The 18,330-nt window shown below is 47.0% G+C and overlaps 1 protein-coding gene across 1 annotated transcript in view; it reads right to left on the bottom strand.

Annotated features, from left to right (window-relative positions):
• The window catches only part of SLIT3 (slit guidance ligand 3), a 594,982-nt gene extending 577,353 nt beyond the window's left edge, over positions 1-17,629 (bottom strand). Inside the window, exon 1 of the mRNA XM_042947171.1 lies at positions 17,383-17,629. Within this exon, the coding sequence (XP_042803105.1) occupies positions 17,383-17,588 (206 nt within the window). The 5' untranslated portion in view covers positions 17,589-17,629. The remainder of the gene's footprint in view (positions 1-17,382) is intronic.
• Positions 17,630-18,330: the final 701 nt, after the last annotated feature.

The following is an 18,330-nucleotide window of genomic DNA, read 5'->3' as shown; positions in this document are numbered from 1 at the left end:
TGGATGTAGGGATTCCTGATAGCTGTCTGGCTCCCTGGGATTTGAGGGCACTAAGGAGGTTAACCACTGTGCACCCACAACATTTATGCTGCTTTGTTTACTTAAACCCATTTCGCTGAGACTGGAAGTGAAGACTTGGCAGTGTCTGGCGACATCTTTTGGATGTCAGACAGGAGAGGGGCTTGCTTATACTGGAATCTGTGGGTAGAGGTCAGGGATGCTGCTAAATATCTTAAAACGAACAGGACAGCTCCCCACAACCAAAAAAAAAAAAAAATCCATCCCCAAATGTCAATAGTTCCTAGGTAGAGAAGCCCTGGGCTAAGATAGGAGTTTCCCTTGGTACCCTCTCTATAGAAAGCCCTTCATAAAGATAGAGGTTTGGACAGGTTCCTACATGGTAAGATGTGGGAGAGGCTGTGGGGTAGGGGAAGAGGGGAGATAGGAGAACCGATATCTATAATTATCTTTTCTGAGAGGCTCAAGGCCCTGCTTTCACTCTGCTTCCTATAGAATCTTTTCATCAGTGTCTTAACAACAGTCACATCAACAGATTTCCTAAAAAATTCTGTTGAAGTTGCACCCATCAGAAAATGTGCTCTCAGGAAACCGAGGACTTGAGTGATGAACTGTCTGAGCCAAAGCCACTCAGCAAGTTACAGGGAAGACGTGGGAGAGAATCCTCATGGGTCCTGGTCCAGGTCCCTTGGGGAGACATCACTCTATTTTGCTGTTGCCATGGTAATTATAAATCAATTTCATCTCTCATTAAAGCAGTTACTCCAGGGGCGCCTGGGTGGCGCAGTCGGTTAAGCGTCCGACTTCAGCCAGGTCATGATCTCACGGTCCGTGAGTTCGAGCCCCGCGTCAGGCTCTGGGCTGACGGCTCGGAGCCTGGAGCCTGTTTCCGATTCTGTGTCTCCCTCTCTCTCTGCCCCTCCCCCGTTCATGCTCTGTCTCTCTCTGTCCCAAAAATAAATAAAAAACGTTGAAAAAAAAAATTAAAAAAAAAATTTAAAAAAAAAGCAGTTACTCCATAGAACGTTCTCACAAAACACTGTTGAACTCGTCCTAGTTATTCCCCAGATGTGCCAGTAGTCACATTTTTGTATATTCTATAATTCTGGATACATCTACGATTGGCCTTCACCTCAAATGGTATAAATAAGCAGGGTTATATTGCACCGTGCTTGTCATGCATGGCGATGAATGTTCCAAACAAAGAAAATTGTACTAGAAGCAAAGGCAAGCGATTCTGGCTCACCTTAAGAAAGGAAAGGAAAGGAGAATGACTTTTATCAATCCCTCCACTGTGCTTATCATCATTTAATCTCCTCTATAATTTGAAGAATTTCTTTAGGTCAATTTTCTCCAACGCTGCTGCACATCAGAAATACCTAGGAGCGTTATAAAATCACAACACCCAGGAAAGCACCCCAAAAATCATTCAAGAGAATCTCTGGGGATGGGACCCAGGCACCAGTAATTTTAAAATCTCCCCAGGTGATTTCCATGCACAGCCAAGTTTGAGAATCAAGGTTTAAGGACTCATTATCCCTGTTTTGCAATGACATTGACATCCTAAGAGAAGAATGAACTTGCCTCAGGGTACCCAGCTGGTGAATGGTAAAACTGTGATTCAGACCTGGGTCTGCCTTTCTCCAAACGCCAGTCATAATCTTTCTCATTATGCCACTTTCTCCTCCACAAGTTTGTTGTCTGTTGCTTTCTCAGTTAGTGTTATCTGGTGGCAAGTTTATAAGCTTGAGCAAAAGGGAATTCACTAGAAGGCTATCAGGAACTTCTGGATTCAATGGGAATCTGAAGAACAGGTCTGGGGAAAAGAAAAGCAGGCATGTCTGGCCATTTTGCAGAAATGCTTAGATGAAATGGCAAGCCATCATGTCCAATCTCTTCATCCCTTTGGTCAAGATTCCATTTCCAGGCAGGAAGCACCCAAAGGACTTGACTTGGGGCATGAGCTCATCCCCTGACTAGAGGAGGGCAAGGCCCCTGGTGACAAACCCAGTCAACTGCATCCTGTGGGCGCAGAAGATGATACTTGGCTAGGAAGGAAAGCCGAGTTCTTGGCAGCCAAATACATCACATGTCTACCGCAATGGACTGATGCAGGACTTGGAAAAGTGAGACCTAAGTCTCACAGGTACACTATGATCCTCAAGTAGAACTCAGCAAAAGGCCAGAAGATGGTGTAATCACAATCACTAAAACAGAATCATTCCGAAGAAATATGCCACCTGGTGAGGTGGCCATGAATAACCTCAAAATCGTCTGCAAAATACATTGTGTTCGTATTGTGTCTGTGTATTTTTCTAAAGACAAAGACAATTTATCAGATTCTCTAGACTCGTTTTTAAAAAAAGGCTAAGGCTAGGGCTTTGGGGAGGGATCTTCAGGAAGAAAGGGAGGAGCTCCTAGTCAATGGTTCCTAATAGAGCCTCAGGTCCTAGGAACCACCTGGAGAAATGACTGAGTGTCCTTCTTGGCACCACACAGACCAGATTGGTATAGTTTGACACATCTGAGCTAGGAAAACAATGCTTTTTAAAAAGACAACAGCAAAAACAGACACAAAGAGCTCACATGTTGCCTGTAGTTACACAGTAGTAAAGAACACGGACCCACCGAGGGCGCCTGGGTGGCTCAGTCGGTTAAACCTCGGACTCTTGATTTTGGCTCAGGTCATAATCTCACAGTTCGTGTGATGGAGCCCCTTGTGGGGAGCCTACTTAGGATTCTCTTTCTCCCTCTCTCTCTGCCCCTCCCCAACTCATGCATGTACTTATGTGCTCTGGCTCTCTCTCTCTCTCTCTCTCTCTCTCTCTCTCAAAATAAATAAACTTAAAAAAAAAATAAGAAGACAGGCTCAAAGAGGAAAGGACACATGTGGATATCTGAGCAAAAAGGGTTATAACTGGAGGAAGCCAGGAGGCACTCTCGGGTCAAAAGTCAACAGGGACAATTAAAACTCAATTGCACCTGTGTTCAAATAGAATACTGTCCCAAGCAGCTGGCCTGCACCTGTGAGCTCCTTGCTGAAGGGCCAATTCTCCACCCATGAATGTATCTTCCCAGATCTAGGCATTAACAGGCCCTACCAAGCAAGGACTTAAGAAATGAAGCTATTATGAGATATGAGCATTAAATAAATAATTGTTCGATGCATAAATTCATAAATGAATCAGTGTACAAACAAAAGAACAGCAATTTTAACTGTGGCTACTCAACAGGTACTCTTATAGGCCTTACAGGTATTAAGTCCCTGCTATGTGTTAGGGACTGAGCTGGAAGCTTTACATGATGTATTAATCTTCCTTACAATAAACCTAGACATAATATACTTTTATACCCATTTTGCCCTCCAAGAAAAGAAAGCAATGGGATTTGAAACCACTCTGTCACCTTAAGCATCTATGTGCTTGCCACAGTGCCACAACGCCTCACAATGCTCATTAGCATCAAATATGTGTTGGCCATTTTGCACATATTATCCCTAATTCTTACAACAATCCTTGAGATAGGTATAATGTCTCCATTTGAGCGGGGAGTGAGAAAACTGAGTCTAGAAAGACAAGTGATTTGCCAAAGGGCACATTTTTTTAATTCATTTTTTTAACCAAACTCTCTTTGGCTTTAATGATCAGGGTCTTTCCACTAAACCTCCTGCCTATCCAAGTCAATTTGATTTTTTTAAATGTGTTCACTTAGCTCTACATTCATAAGTGTTGTACTAAACCTCTGTAGAGAAATGTATAGCTTCTGCCTTCAAGAAGCTTCTTATCTAGTTAAGAGATTATATACACAGTACAGAAAGTAACAATGATAATTGTATGGCTACAGAGGTCTTAAAACATGGCCACAAATTCTTTGGGACTTCTCTTTGACAGGTGGTCCTTAACTTGAATGCAAGCTAACTAACTTGTGCTGCTTAGAACAATAAAATACAACAGAAGGGGCACTTTGTTGCTTCTAAGGCTAGTTCCTAAAAAGTCATGCAACCTCTGGATTATTTACTGGCATATTGTTCTTGGAGCTCTGAGTCTCCATGTAAGAAGTTAGAACACTTCATGGCCACCATGTGGCAAACAAGCCCAAGCCACACAGAGAAGTCACATGGAGGGACTCTGGTCAACGATCCCAGCCTAAGGCCAACCTTCCTTCAAGTCAGCCCAGCCTGTCTGCCAGATGTGTAAGAGAACAGCCTGAAGATGATTCTAACACCCAGCGGTTCAAATCTCCCCTAGTCATTCTCACATTCTTTAGCTGATGCCTCAGACATCAGGAGGTAGAGACAAACCATCCCTCTGAGCCATGTCCCAAATCCTGACTCAAAGAAGCATGGAGAAACAACCAATGAAACGGTTGTTGCTTTCCAACCCTAAGTTTTGGGATGATTTGTTAAGCAGAAATAGGTAATCAGAAAAATGACTTTCTGAGTGGTTATTTAAGGTTAAACACTGCCCTCTAAGCTTGAAATGTATTACCTCATTTGAACCTTCCAGCAACCCAATGAAGCAGGTTACTATCAAAGAACATGCCCAAGATTACCTACCTAGCTATGGCATTTAAGCCCGGTCACACTAACTCCAGTATCAATACTTTAAACAGCTTTCTATAGAGGAAGGGAAATTATGTCTGTGCATAAAGTGTACAAAGCCCAAAGCCAATCGGTTTTAAGGAACCCCAACTGCTATTTTTGAACCTAAACATCTTTTTCTTTCCTAATTTCAGAAGGCTAACTGTGGAGCTGAGCTAATTATTTGAGCCTTAATCAAGGACCAGCCACTCCCTGAAGCAGCTGTCCTGGCCATTCTATTGCTTCTAGAAAGTCCCTTGGGTTGGATGGATGCTGGCTCAGGTCTAAACCTCAAATCCCAGCCCCCAGAAGTGAGGACGCATGGGGCTGAAAAGATCCTTGGAGATCATCCAGCCTGCTCCCTTCATCCCCTTTAAAGACCAGGAAACTGAGGCCCAGAGAGGTCAAGTGACTTGTCCGAGGTCACACGGTGGGTCAGAGGCACAGCCAGGTCTCCAAATTCCCATGCAAGCATTCTTTCCACTACACCATGCTGCAGTTGCTAAAAATTCCCCAGAGCTGCCTCCGTCGGCTCTCCTCTTGACAAAGCTGTTTTCCCCCCACACACAACTACACACAGTCACATTTGGCAAGAGGTGCTATCAGCCCCGCTCTGCTCGTGAAATGCTGTTTTGCAACGGGGCCTCTTTGTTCGTTAGCAACACAGACAAAGAAAACTGTAGTGCAGTCTTCTCAGAAGAAGATGTTTCTTGTTTTAAAGACGGCAAGAGAGCTTCCTGGCTGAATATGGCTTGAATCAGCATGCAGCTCCAGTCGGGAAAGAACACAGAGGAGATTTAGGTCTTTGCAAAATTTCTAGAACATACAAGGAGGACACAGGGCAGGAGGAAGCTTATGGGAAATGTTTCAGAAAGTATTAAAATGTATGCGTAAACAGAGTAAACAGAACAGACTGGTTACCATCTTGTAGTAAGAAGTAATTAGAAGGCGGGGGGCACTAGACTCATTAAAAACTCCCATGAAGTAGTTGGCCTTCCCATTTTGGATTCCCACTCCAGTCCTGGTTCCCCGCGTCCCTTCCCTTGCAGTTTTCCTATCTGAGGGCTTCCCTTTCTAGACTCTACACAAGCTTAGGTACTTGCTTGTACCTGGTGCTTAGGGTCTTGGGACTGCAATCCCAAGTCACCCATTTTGTGCCTCTCCCCTCTAGCTCCACATTATCCCTTTCATTTACTTATTTATTTTTGTACTAGATTTGGTCCCTCTTCTCTCTCCCTAGCTTCTCAGATTGGCAGAGGCTTCCTAAGGCTGAGAGATCTTTATTCAGGACTAATGCTGTGAGCAAGGCTGAAATGAAAGGAGGCAAGCTTCTCAGAAGGGAAGCTCCCACCACAAAGATGACATCCCCTCCCACGATTTTTCTGAGACACTTCTCTGTCCAGGTGGGTCAGATCAGTGGGGAAGGGGCAGACCAGATGATCTCCAAACATGCCTCAAAAGCCTAAAAATCTCTTGGCTAAGGAAGGAAATGAGAGGGAGAGGGACAGAACCGAGTTCCATGGCAGAAATTCAGGACTTTCAAGTTGGCAGCAGATGGAAAGAAAACTGCCAACTTGTAGTAGGAGGAAAGGCGGTGCACACATTTCTTAGGGCTATTGCAAGCCACGGGTCTTCTATTCCACAGGACCAGGTAAAAGCTGCTTGAGAACCACCCTCCTATACACATACACATCACTGGTTTCCAGGCACAGGATGAGCTCTCCAACAAGAAACTGGGCCAAATCTAAGTTCTCAGACCCTTCCCTCCAAAGCTTAGTCTTGCTCATGGCCCACTGCACTCCCAGGAAAACTTGCCCAAAGAGCACATTTCAGTCCAAAGCCCCCTCTTTCATTTTCCCCTGAGAAAATTCCTACCTGCTTGTTAAACCTGAGAGAGAATAAGTGAAATAACACCACAGGGGAACAACGTCCAGTGGTCTGGTTACAGCTGCAAGCGTCCGGGAAGGGAAGCTGGCCGCCCAGAGGAGGCCCTGTATCTCCTCATAGCCTCAAATGCTGCTGTGCTGTGTGTCAGTGTTTATGAAATGCTTCTCAAATAAGGTCAGTGTTCTACACAGAGTTAGGGCTCTAATAAAATGCAGAACTTGTGCTGTTTGCCAGCTAGCTGCAGAGGCATACTTGAATGCTTTCTCGGATACAATTGTTCTCAGATTAATATTTTCCCCATGAGTTTTTTTAATTCCACTTGTACTATTTTTTTTATGATGTGTGAGTTTTTCTGCATATTTGTACCCACTAAAAGGGATGAGTGAGACTCGCTTTCATCAGTGGTTCCTGAGGGCTTGGTGTCCCGCCTCCCTCATTGTTCTAGCATTTCCCCTGCCATCCTATGAATCTCCTCTCTGAACCTAGCATGGTGGCCTTTGCCTTGTCAGTCATTTTGTGGGAAGCAACGGCCCAGACTACATCATATTATTTTGAGCTGTCCTAGTTATGAGGACATTTTGCTTGCTTTATGCATCGCCATTCCTGGCACATAGTAGGCACTCAATAAATAGTTCCTTTAAACAACTTCATCCTTCATACAGCCCCTTATGGGGTTCTACTTTTTTGGAAACTGCCATTTATTCATTACTCTGTTAGACAAAAAGTCCTCTAAGCTCCACCTGGTTGGGCTGCTGACTTGGCTAGTGGGGCGCTTTCTTTCCTTTTGTAAACAATGCACCTTAGTAAGTGAAAAGGAACCCCCAACAAGAGCGTGAAGGCATGGGTGACTTGGAACTCACTGCATTTCCTCTTCTGAAAATTCACACTGATCTTTCAAATACAGGATTTAGTGGTTAAAATCAGATATCGTGGGTGGACTCATTAAGGTATTCGCAGAGCACTAAATTTAGGAGGTATCTGCAGACATCTGATCTCATATAAACCTTGCATCAGCCCCAGGAGAGAAGAGTTAGTCCTACCATTCTAAAGGCTACAGATGAGGCACCTAAGACTCAGAAAGATGCTCCTACAAAGTCCCACAGTTAAAAGAAAAAGGGGAGGGGGATGGAAACCAGGATTCTGCCTGGGTCTTTTTACTCATTTTTTAAAAATATTTATTTATTGGGGGGAGAGAGAGAGCGCATGTACACACAATTGGGGGGGAGGGGCAGAGAGAGAAAAAGACAGAGAATCCCATGCAGGCTTTGCACTGACCAATGGGGGGCTTGAACCAATGAAACTGATATCTGAAATCCAGGGTCAGGTGCTTAACCGACCAAGCTACCCAGGCACCCTCTTTTTACTCATTTTAAGTTATATCAAATTGGACTCCCTACTGGTTTCACATTAATACCAGTTAGAAACCCCATATATAAAACACTTCTCTAACTACATTCTAGGGCTGGGCAGAGATGCGGAGGAGAAGAAAGAATATCAGCAAAGTACTAGATAGTCCAGAAACTTCTGTAACACATTTATGAACAGGACATCTCTTCAATGAAATCACCATTGCTGGGCTTTTCAATACAGAAAAACATGTTCTATCCTCTGTTTGGGTTGCAGATAACTTGGGAGCATGTTGCAAGCAATTTATCATTCACAGAGTCCAGCCCTGGAACATCTCTATATTTCATCTCTACATTTCACGCTAGACATCATAAAAGGCTTTTCAGGTGGCCATGAAGATGAAGTCTGAGGTTGTTTCCAGGACATAAGCACAAGTTGGAGTCTCGAGTCTCCAGTCTCCAAGGAAGGTCCAGGCCACAAAGATGCTCCTGTAATCCAATCTCAGGACCTGAGGCTTAGAGAATGAATGTCTGAATTCAGCGCCAAGGCTATGGAGAGCTACATGGAAGGCAGGGGAAGGTGAGGAGGCAAGAAGCCAAGCTGGAAGGGTCAAGGCAAGGGCCAGGAGCAGCTCAAGCTCAAGGAGAGATGCAGAAAATACACAAGTCCATGGTTAAGCCCACACACAACTCAGGTCAGAAGAGGACCGTGAACTCCACAGCCAGAGTCAAGGCATACACTAATAATTCTGGAGTGCAGGGGAGCAAGGAGTGGGTATGCCAGGTAGCAGACAGGAACTAGGGAGGCCGAAAAACTCAAGAGGGAGTCAAGGTGGGTGGTTAAATGTGCTGGCTGACTTTCAGGAACCACAATTCACAGTACTGCCAAAGTGCAGAATGAATCAGGGGTCGAGAACCCAGACTGGTGTTTCGGACAAGAGGAGTCTGAGGCCACACAAGCAGTGATAAGGTTGTGAAGAGTGAAGTCATCTTCACTCCAGCCAGGATGCATCTTATACTTGTCCTGTTCTATCAGGACCTGATCTCAGGGTGGGGGAGCCCAGAGATCATGGCTGAGAGAAGGCAAGTGGTACCTCTAACTGGAGAGAAAGGCAGTCCCTACAAAAATTTAAACAGATCCTTGTGGGGGAAGAATACTGGTCAAGAAACCTCATCAGGACCCTTCCTGGAGGGTTTATCCCCTAAAATCCAAAATAAAAATAATAATTAGCCACATAACCACGGTGATACTTTTCCTAAGACCTGACTATCTCTAAACACCCTTGTTAGATGAAACTTCCTCAAGTATAGCTCCTATCATTTTAACTTCATTTATTTACTTACTTATTTATGAGAGAGAGAGAGAGAGACAGCGAGAGAGAGAGCATGCAGGGGAGGGGCAGAGAGAGAGGGAGACACAGAATCTGAAGCAAGCTCCAGGCTCTGGACTGTCAGCACAGAGCCCAACACAGGGCTTGAACCCACAGACTGCAAGATCATGACCTGAGCTGAAGTCGGACGCTTAACTGACTGAGACACCCAGACCCCACCTTTGCTCCTATCATTTTAAAATGGGTGCAGGCTCTCTTTCGTTCCAGGTAACGATGAACTTCTGCAAATCTCTACCATGTTTCCATTAATACCTCCGGGAACACTATTCATCCTTCAAGCTCCAATTTGAATGCCGCCTACTTCCCCAAACTGGACATGACGGCTGTACCACCAGAGGTCCAGAACACAGCACTGCCATTCCTCTCGGGGTGCCTTGCTTCAAACAGGTGCTCCCTGTTTCAACTGGGACTCACTTTTTTCCTCCTTCTTTCCTTCTTCTTCTTACTTGAGAATTGGTTTTGGAAGACAAGAAAGGGGGCCGACTTCAAAGGCTTGCTGAAGACTGGCATGATCAGCGGGTGGGGCACGGAGCTGAGACCAGCCTGCGTGAATGAGCTCTGACTCTACTGCTCCAACCTGGGGAAGTCACTTTGCCTCTCTTAGTTTCCTTATTTGTAAAATGAGGACAGGATGAGCTTCTGTTTTGCATGACTGTTAGATTAAGTGAGAGCAAGTGTGTAAAGTGGGAGAGCTGTGCCAGGCACAAAGAGGGGCTCAATAAACAGCAGCTGGTGCGGTGGCAGTGACTGTCATTGTCATTATCATTATTATTGTTTAGCAATTTGGGGAAAGCATGTGCACCTCTATGCTTCATCCTCCAACACATTCATTCTCAGCACTACTCAAGCGAATGTGCTCTGTGCTAAAGAATGTGCTCTGTGCTAAAAGATGCTAAAGGAAATCACTTTACAAGAGTGAGGCTTTTCAGCTGGGCTCTGCTACTGACAGAAGAGCCCCATTTCTCAGGCTACAATGCTTTACAGGAGAGAATAACACACACACACACACACACACACACACACACACACACGCCACATCCTATGCTGGTAGGGCTTCTGGCATCAGACTACTAGAACAAGGATGAAGCTAAAATCACAATGGAAAGTGCTATGAGAAACCAACAGTTTAGAAAATACTCAACAAACAGAGGAATTAAGCATTAATAGGAAATCATTCCAGAGAAAATATGAACAACAGAACCCCAGGGAAAGAAGATGCTACAGGCCAATAAGACCTCAAAATTTCCCAGCCAGAAAGAACTGGACAATATATTTACATGATCCACATCCCGGCCATAGAAAGACTTCAAGAGAGCAGAGAAGACTGTGCTGATTATATTGACAACCTGGATAAAGATCCACAGGGCAAGCTCCTCACTGCAGAGGGAGTGGGGGGAGGAGTCACAACACACTAGATGGGAGAATCAAAATAGAAAATGTTGCTGAAAAGCTGATGTAATTAAACTATTTGCCAAAATTTAATTAGGATAATGCAAAGTGTTGCGCTTAGACTCCAAAAAGCCAACTGCACAAATCTGGGATGGGGAAAATAGGATCAACAGCAGGGAAGGCTGGAAGACATGGGGGAGGCAGGGAATAGCCTGGTAGAAATGAGCCAACCTAGGGGTGTGCCTGTCTAAACTGAAAATGTCCCTTTAGGATGTCAACAGAAGTCAAGGTAGCAAGGCAGTGGAAGGACTCAATCAAACTAATACAAGCAAAGAACAGTGAAACGTATTTAGAGGAAGACAACTGGGAATGGGGAGGGGGCCTGTCTCAAAGTCTAACACATACAGAACCGCTGAGGTAATTATAAAAATGTATGGAAGAGAGGAGAAGACTTAGATAAGTGGGTAGTGAGAAACACAACGGCAATAAAATTTTTGAAATCCTACCATTTGGAAGAAGGATTATACTTGCTCTGTGTAACAACAGTCAGTGGGAGATAAGCTCAACCCCCAGGCAAAGAAAATTTTCAGGTTAAAACTGTTTTCTAAAATGGAATTAATTGCTTTAGAAAGAACTGAGTTCTTCACCACTAGATGTAACCAAGCAAAGGAGAATGACCGCTCTCTCCAAAATTATGCTGGTGGAAGATCAAGCTGCCTGTGAACTTGGACTAGAGGAGCCCTTTCAACCCTAACAATCTGTATTGTTTCAAATCAGGCTTTATCTGGAGCTCTGGAAGGACTATAGTTGGTAAGAATTATGATGATAACAATAACAGCCACACTTATGAAGGCTGCACTATGATCTAGGCAGTCTATGAGAGTAAATTCAGTACTCATAGCACCCTATGAAGGCGGGGGGGCGGGGGGAAGCAGTATTTTTATTATTCCCATTCTACAAGTGAGAAAACTGAGGTCACCCAGCTGGTAAATGGAGAAACCAGGAGCGGACCCTATCTGGCTCTGAAGTCTATACCTTTACCTAAAGATCCTTACTTTTCTCACCTCCCTCTCCCCTCACTATTGAGGACTTTTAATCACACACTCTTGAGGAATTTTTCCCAGAGAATGGCGTATCAAATATAGTGCTGGCGACAGAACTATGAAGACCACAGTGAGTGGGAAGAAAGTACAGCCTTTGGCAGACCAGCAATAGCACTACTTACAAAACATAATCCAGGTCTGCAGAACAGAGAAGCAGAAGATTCCCACTGTGAGCTCTTCCTACCTGGGCAAGACTGATTTAAATTTAAGGCTGGAGAATGACAAATAATGAAGAGCTTTGAAAACTCAACACCGTGCACCATAGCAGGGCACCTTTTGCATCTATCCTATCTGGAATTAGTGATGGTCCACAACAGCTTTCTGGAAAAGCCTCCCATGACTTGTTTTGTTTTGTTTCCTTTTCAGCAGTTCTAAAAAGGGTTAACACCACCTTACATAATGAGGGTGGAGCATACTAGTAAATACAGCTGTTTCAAGTAAAAGCAGTAACAGAGGCAGACATGGGAAGTCAGTAAAAGGTATTTAGGGAAAGACAGAAGGAATGAGCACTGAAAAAAAAAGTCAGGGCCAAAAATTCCCCCTGAAAATCTAACCCCCCAAAATAAATAAATAAAATGCATTCCTTATTTAAATATACCACAAAGCAGCACGCCCATGGAAAAGATATAAACCACTTCAACTGTAATCCCCTTTTTATGGAACGGAGGCCAACCTGGGCTTAACTGGAGAGGAAGGGGGAGGGGGACCAGGCACGAGCTTGCTGGGCACAGCCTACGTGCTGGCGAAGACCTTGCCTCCATGGGGTACATTTAGAGTGGGCATCTCAAGCTTTCCAGCTGGATGGGGCCTGAGATGAAGCCATAGAAATAATGGCCATGGTCACTACCATCAATGGCTAATGGAGGCCTAAGTGCTAGGTACTGTGTTAAGCACTTCCTGTCCATTATTTCATTTGATTCCCCAAGAGGAACATTTACTATGCATACTTTCCAAGTAAGGAGAGGTAGCTGGAGAATCGAAGTGCCAAGCGCTGTGCTGAGTGTATGATGTGATCTGTCTCGGGCCACATTCACAACATGCACACAGGGGGCCAGAGTGATCGTCATCCCTGTAGTAGAGCTGTGGAAATACAGTACAAAGGGAGTAAACAGACTGCAGCCCAGAGAAGTGGAGTAACCCACACAGGGTGCAACAGCAAAGATGTAACAGAGCCAGAATTCAAACCAGAGCCTTCTGCCTCCAGAGCCGACACCCTGAACTAATAGGCACAGGGTTCTGAAACCTTGCCACGGCCCATGTAGTCTACTTAGTCGGTGGAAAAGACTCCATGGCTCTCAGATCTACCATTCTCACTTTCCAGGGGAGGACGAACTCAGTGACAACAAACAGAACCAGAGAGAAACAAAATAACTGTTAAAATGCAAAGAAAATGCAGAAATATACAAGACCCAGATGATCCGCGAAAGCAAAACTTAATAATGATCCTACAAATACATCAATTAATACAAGAAGAGCAGCAATCAAAAACCACAGAGAGCGCAGGATGATGCTGATGAGTTCCTGATTAGAAAGGCCTACAGTTTAAGTGTTCGGGATTTCTAGCTCTTCTCAGGGGCATGTGCACAGTAGGAGTTTTGCAAGGTTGCTAAGCAATGCCTGGCAACCAGACTCCAGAGTTGTGTCACTCATTAGGAGTCCTTGCTAACTCTAGTAAGGCAATAATTTTAGTTCATGAAAGCTAAATTTCAGGAACCCTTAATAACTCATATAATAGGTTACTAGTAAGTTGCCCTTGGCCATACATAAAAAATGCAAAGCTCTAATTGCCCATCTTTCACGTGCAAGAACTAAAGAAAAACTTGTATTTTTGAGATGCATTCATTTAGTCAACACATACTGGTTGAAAAACTACTATGTGCCAGGCACTGTTCTAGGCACAGGGGAAGAGGCCCATACAAGGAAAACTATTAGGACTACACTAGAATTCTGCTTTCAGGAAAATAAGCCCCGAAAGGTAGAGCAATCTGTTCAGCTGCACAGTACACTGGAGGCAGGTGCACTTAACTGCTCGTGTCCAACCCACAGGTTCACCAGGAGAGCACTGTGTTCAGAGAGGCCCCAGGATTCACCAAACTGCCCCTAGTCCTCTGGGCTGGCCCTGAGGCTAAGAATACCAGGATGCAGGGCCTGGCCACAGAGCATCTTGGAAAGCCTCCCACTTGACCTGGAGACCTCTGTGGTCAAGTGAGGGAAAGCCTGTGACACGGTGTTGGTTTTTATTGGACCCAACCACCGGCGAAGCTTGCCATCATCTGGAGTGACGGAGAAAATTAAGTTACCACATTCTCACGTTTCAGCCTTTCGCCCGTTTTCCTTCGCAAACAGGAAATGTTTATTTAAATACAGCAGTCTCCATTATGTTCCGGAGCCAAGTGAAAAACCAAAGATGTCCACTCTTGCCCCACTCTGCTGTTTGGGCCACCACCTCGCCGTGGGTGAGAAGTAGGCCTCTGCCTGCCTTTAGGCAGCACAGAGAGAAGGGGCCCCTCGTGAGAGTTCATTTTCATCTGTCTCCTCTTCTTCCAGGCTGAGATTGTGGTTGCAGAAGAATTACATCTGTGGGCTCCTTTTGTACTCAGAGGGGTAAATGCGACATCTGTTTACTCTGTGCTCCATGGTAAATGTTTTGTTTCAGGCACCACCATTCACTTCCTCTCCTCTTGTCCTCTATCTTTGCTGCACGGATAATAAATTACACTGAATTCTCCCCTGCGTTTATTTAGCTTTCTTGTGGGTGTCACCTCCTCATTGAGGGAAAAAGATTGTTGGTAGTTTATAAACGACATAGAGTTTCTCTTTCTGTGCAATGTGCTGACATTATGGAGAAGAAGCTGGAACACAGACACCCCCCCCCCAACTCTGATACCAGCTTAACTATGAACAATATAATAGACCCCATTTCAGGCCTGAAGCAAAGTCCAAATGGTGACCACATTATCCCCTGGCAGATTTTCCTTAAGGGGTAGCATGAGCAAATGAGGCCTCAGAACTCAAAAACCCCCAGAAAACCAACCACACACACTCCTCAGGAAAGCCTCTCTGGGAGGTAAAGTAGCAGGAATGCAGAAGGCAGAAATGCTTCTTCTTTGTTATAAAACAGAACAGAAACATTTGAGATCAGAAAACTGGATTTTAGGAAGGTCCCGAGCATATGATGCTGATGCTGACAAAACATATGCCCCATGAAGAAATGAGTCCTGGAAAGTTTAGAAGACTCACTAAAGGAAGTTCCCTTTGCTCGGTCCTTTGCTTACATTCCTTAAGCTGAATTGCCAGTTTTCTTCTGTATATGCAATGATTTTATATACAGTTACTGGAATGCAGTAGGGGTTCAAGTAATGTTTGTTGAATGAATGAAGAGAGGGATGAATGAGAAATTCCTCCCTAAAGAAATCCTTTCCATAGCTTTGAAATGCCAAACATCACCCCCCCCCACACACACACACACACACACACTGGACCCGAGAGTTTGCAGAATTCAAATGTTACAGCTGGGCTGACCAAAAGAGGGTGAGAGGTGGTGAAGGACTGTTGGTCGGCTGCTCCTAGCCCCGCAGCACTCCTTGCCCAGCTTTCTTCTAAAGGCTGCCCCCTCTCCCAGGGAGGAAGGAGAACAGAATGAGGAGCTAGACTGGGTAGCCGTGTCACCCAATGCACCCCAGCCGAAGAGGCACCAGTGACCGGAGACTATTCCAAAGTACAGCCCACTCTGCCAAGGTCTGCGAATGACCGTGACTGCAGCAGGGCCCCATGTGAACGCCCAGGACTCAGTCTCCACCCAGTTTCTCCAGTTGTAGAGCAGATGGACAGCCCCAAGCTGCCTGGGTCTCTTGGGGAAGGTAGGTGGGTGGCATATTGGCTGCTGTGCTGTGCTTGCAGCTTTTGAAGACTTCCTCCATGACAGCATGAGAAGGGCTCACTCCCCCTGGCTTCCCAAATATGCACCATGTTTTTTTACAATGGAGGAGAGGGAGTCTCAAAACTCCCAACAGGAGAGCTAATGTCAAAGCAAACTGAATGTTTGCAGGGTATACCTGAAACAGTAGCAAGAGCACCCTATTCGAAGACCCAAGCCCAGCCAGAACCCTCCCAAGACTGTCTGTTTACAGACTTTGGCCCACACTGACTCTTGTTCCAAAGATGGCTAGCACAGTGGTAGCTACCCCAAAATACCACTAAAACAAAATTGTAACTGGTACGGTAAACTATAATGTCTGAATTAAGCTGTGGAAATGTAGATTGTGGCCCCTTTATTGCCATTAACTTGTTGTATTACCTTGGGCAAGTTGTTTCACATTTCTGAACCTTTTCTACATGTGTTAACGAAGGTTCAGCTCCAACCCTCTAGAATTTCACGACCACACAGAATAATCAATGCACTTGAAAAAAAGATGTTTTGAGCCACAGGAAAGCTCCAGGGAAAAGGAGGGTAGTACCTTTGAGTCTCTGCCCAGGGACACATAGAGTTTGAGGAAGAGAGTGGGGTGACAGGACGTGATCAAGAGGAATAACACACCCCAGGACAATCCACTTAGTCTCATGCCACTCTCTCTCTGCCAGCCTAAAGTCAAGAAGGCAGAATGGAATACCCACGCACCTACCCCTAAGACACGTGGGGAAGGGAGACACAAGGAGAGCAAGACGTGGAGAAGTCTATTACACTGGAGCAAACCCTCACCCACTTCTGGGCTGTGTTCCCAGGCCGATTCCAACCCCCTCCACCATTTCTCCCTCCTTCCGTACTCCCCAACTGCGGGCTGGGAAGAGCCCACCCTCGGAGTCCAAGTTTTGAGTTTGGTCCGAGGATCAAAATGATAAATGTTTCCAAAACGTTGACATATGAAAAGTAAATATTTGGTTGCACAATTGGGGTTAAAACGAGGGTCAATCCACCCCACTCTCCAAACGCCTCTCCTCTCGCTGCCAAACCCTGGATCCGAGGCTGAGTGCGGTTTGTAAGATTATAGCGCTCGGTCTCATTTAAAGGGCTGTCAGCATTTCCATTCTCCGGCCCGTTTGGGGAGGCATTTATAACCGAGCCATAAAAAATTCACCCGGGCTGCAACTTGGCATCTCTGAGACTGCACTCCAGGCAGGGCGGGTTTTGCAAGCACCCACTCTGAATTCGTTTGGTTCCTCAGAAGTTAGACCTTCACACACACACCCAACTTCGCTCGCAAGGGCAGCCGGAAAGTGGCCCATTCTGATCTCCAAGCTGGTCACAGTCTCGGCCCTCTCCCCTCTCCGTGCCCTGACGCCCCATCACCCTTCAGCTTTCTCCTTCGCCTCCCTTCTTTCATGAGCGCAGACCCCATGCTCTCACCCTAAGACCTCGCTGGCTGCAGTGTTGTCTACTCCCTTCGCTTCCTGCCAGCGTTCTGCTGGAAGCTGTCACCGGGCCCTACGTCTGGAGCCTTCACCCCTGGAGAAGCACTGCTCTTTGCCCATCCCGGTGGGCTTCAAGACCTCTCTCTAGACGTGCCCAACGCCAGAGACCCCAACTCAGAGAAGGAAAGATCCGACCCAGGAGAGGGTGACAGCAGAGACTGCATCCAGTGTGGCCAAAGGGAAAGGAAAGATCTGGTGCCTGGGGCCCCACTGTGGACCCAGGTGGGTGGCCCGGGTTGGGCGGGGGCGGAGGTACTCACAGGCGCTCGGCGTTGCGGGGTATGCCCCGGGGAACCGCCCGCAGGCCCAGCCCGTGGCAGTCCACGCTGGCGGCGGAGCAGGTACACTTGGTGGGGCAGGCGGCGGCTGGGGGCCCGCTCAGGACGCTCGCCAGCGCAAAGGCCAGCGCCAGGCGGGCGCGCACGGCGGCGCCGGCCCCTGTCCGCCCGGTGGCCATGGTGTGCATGGGCCCGCGCCTGGAGGAGGCTGCCTCGGCGGGGCAAGACGCGTGGAGCCTGGGGAAGCGCGCGCGGAGCCCGAGCGGCCTGGGGAGCCGGCGGCGGAGTTGGCGCGGAGGAGGAGCGAGCTCGGCGCTCAGGCGCACGGGGCGCGGGCGGAGCGGGGCGCGCCGGGCGGCGGCGGTGGCGGCGGCGGCAGCAGCAGCTCCATCCGCGGGGCCGGCGCTGCCCCGCTGCGCATCGCTCGGAGTGCCTAGGTGCCGAGCGCCTCCTGGCCCCGGTGGCCCGCAGCCCAGTGCGTGGGCCGGGTCGGGGACCTGAGGACGAGCGCACTGGGGCACGGCGCCTGGGGAGGTCCGGCTTGAGTCTGAGCTCGGGAGCGCGGCGGCGGCGGCTGGGGCACGGGGCAGCCGGGTGAGCTGGCCGGCGCTCGCTCTCTCCATTCACTGAGCAGGGCAGACACCGGAGACGCGGGGCCCACCCCTCCCGCCCCCCCAAAACCGCCAGCTCCGCCTCCCATTGGCTGAGCCGCGCGTCATGTCGACTAAGTTGGGAACTTTGCTGGAGCAACTGAGAGCGTGGAGGGGAGGAGGCAGGAGATGAGGGAAGGAAAGGGGCTTCGCCAGAAGGGCCCCAGAATTGAGATCCATTAACTTTTAAGGAGCTAAGGATTGTTCTCGCTGGTGGCACTTTTCCTTTATTCTGACACTGAGCTAGGCACTCTGCTCCTAGTCTTTCCTTCCATTCCAA

The sequence above is a fragment of the Panthera leo genome, chromosome A1 (genome assembly GCF_018350215.1).
Source record: "Panthera leo isolate Ple1 chromosome A1, P.leo_Ple1_pat1.1, whole genome shotgun sequence".
In the NCBI taxonomy this organism is placed as follows: Eukaryota; Metazoa; Chordata; class Mammalia; order Carnivora; family Felidae; genus Panthera; species Panthera leo.
This window is presented reverse-complemented; position numbering and strand designations above follow the sequence as displayed.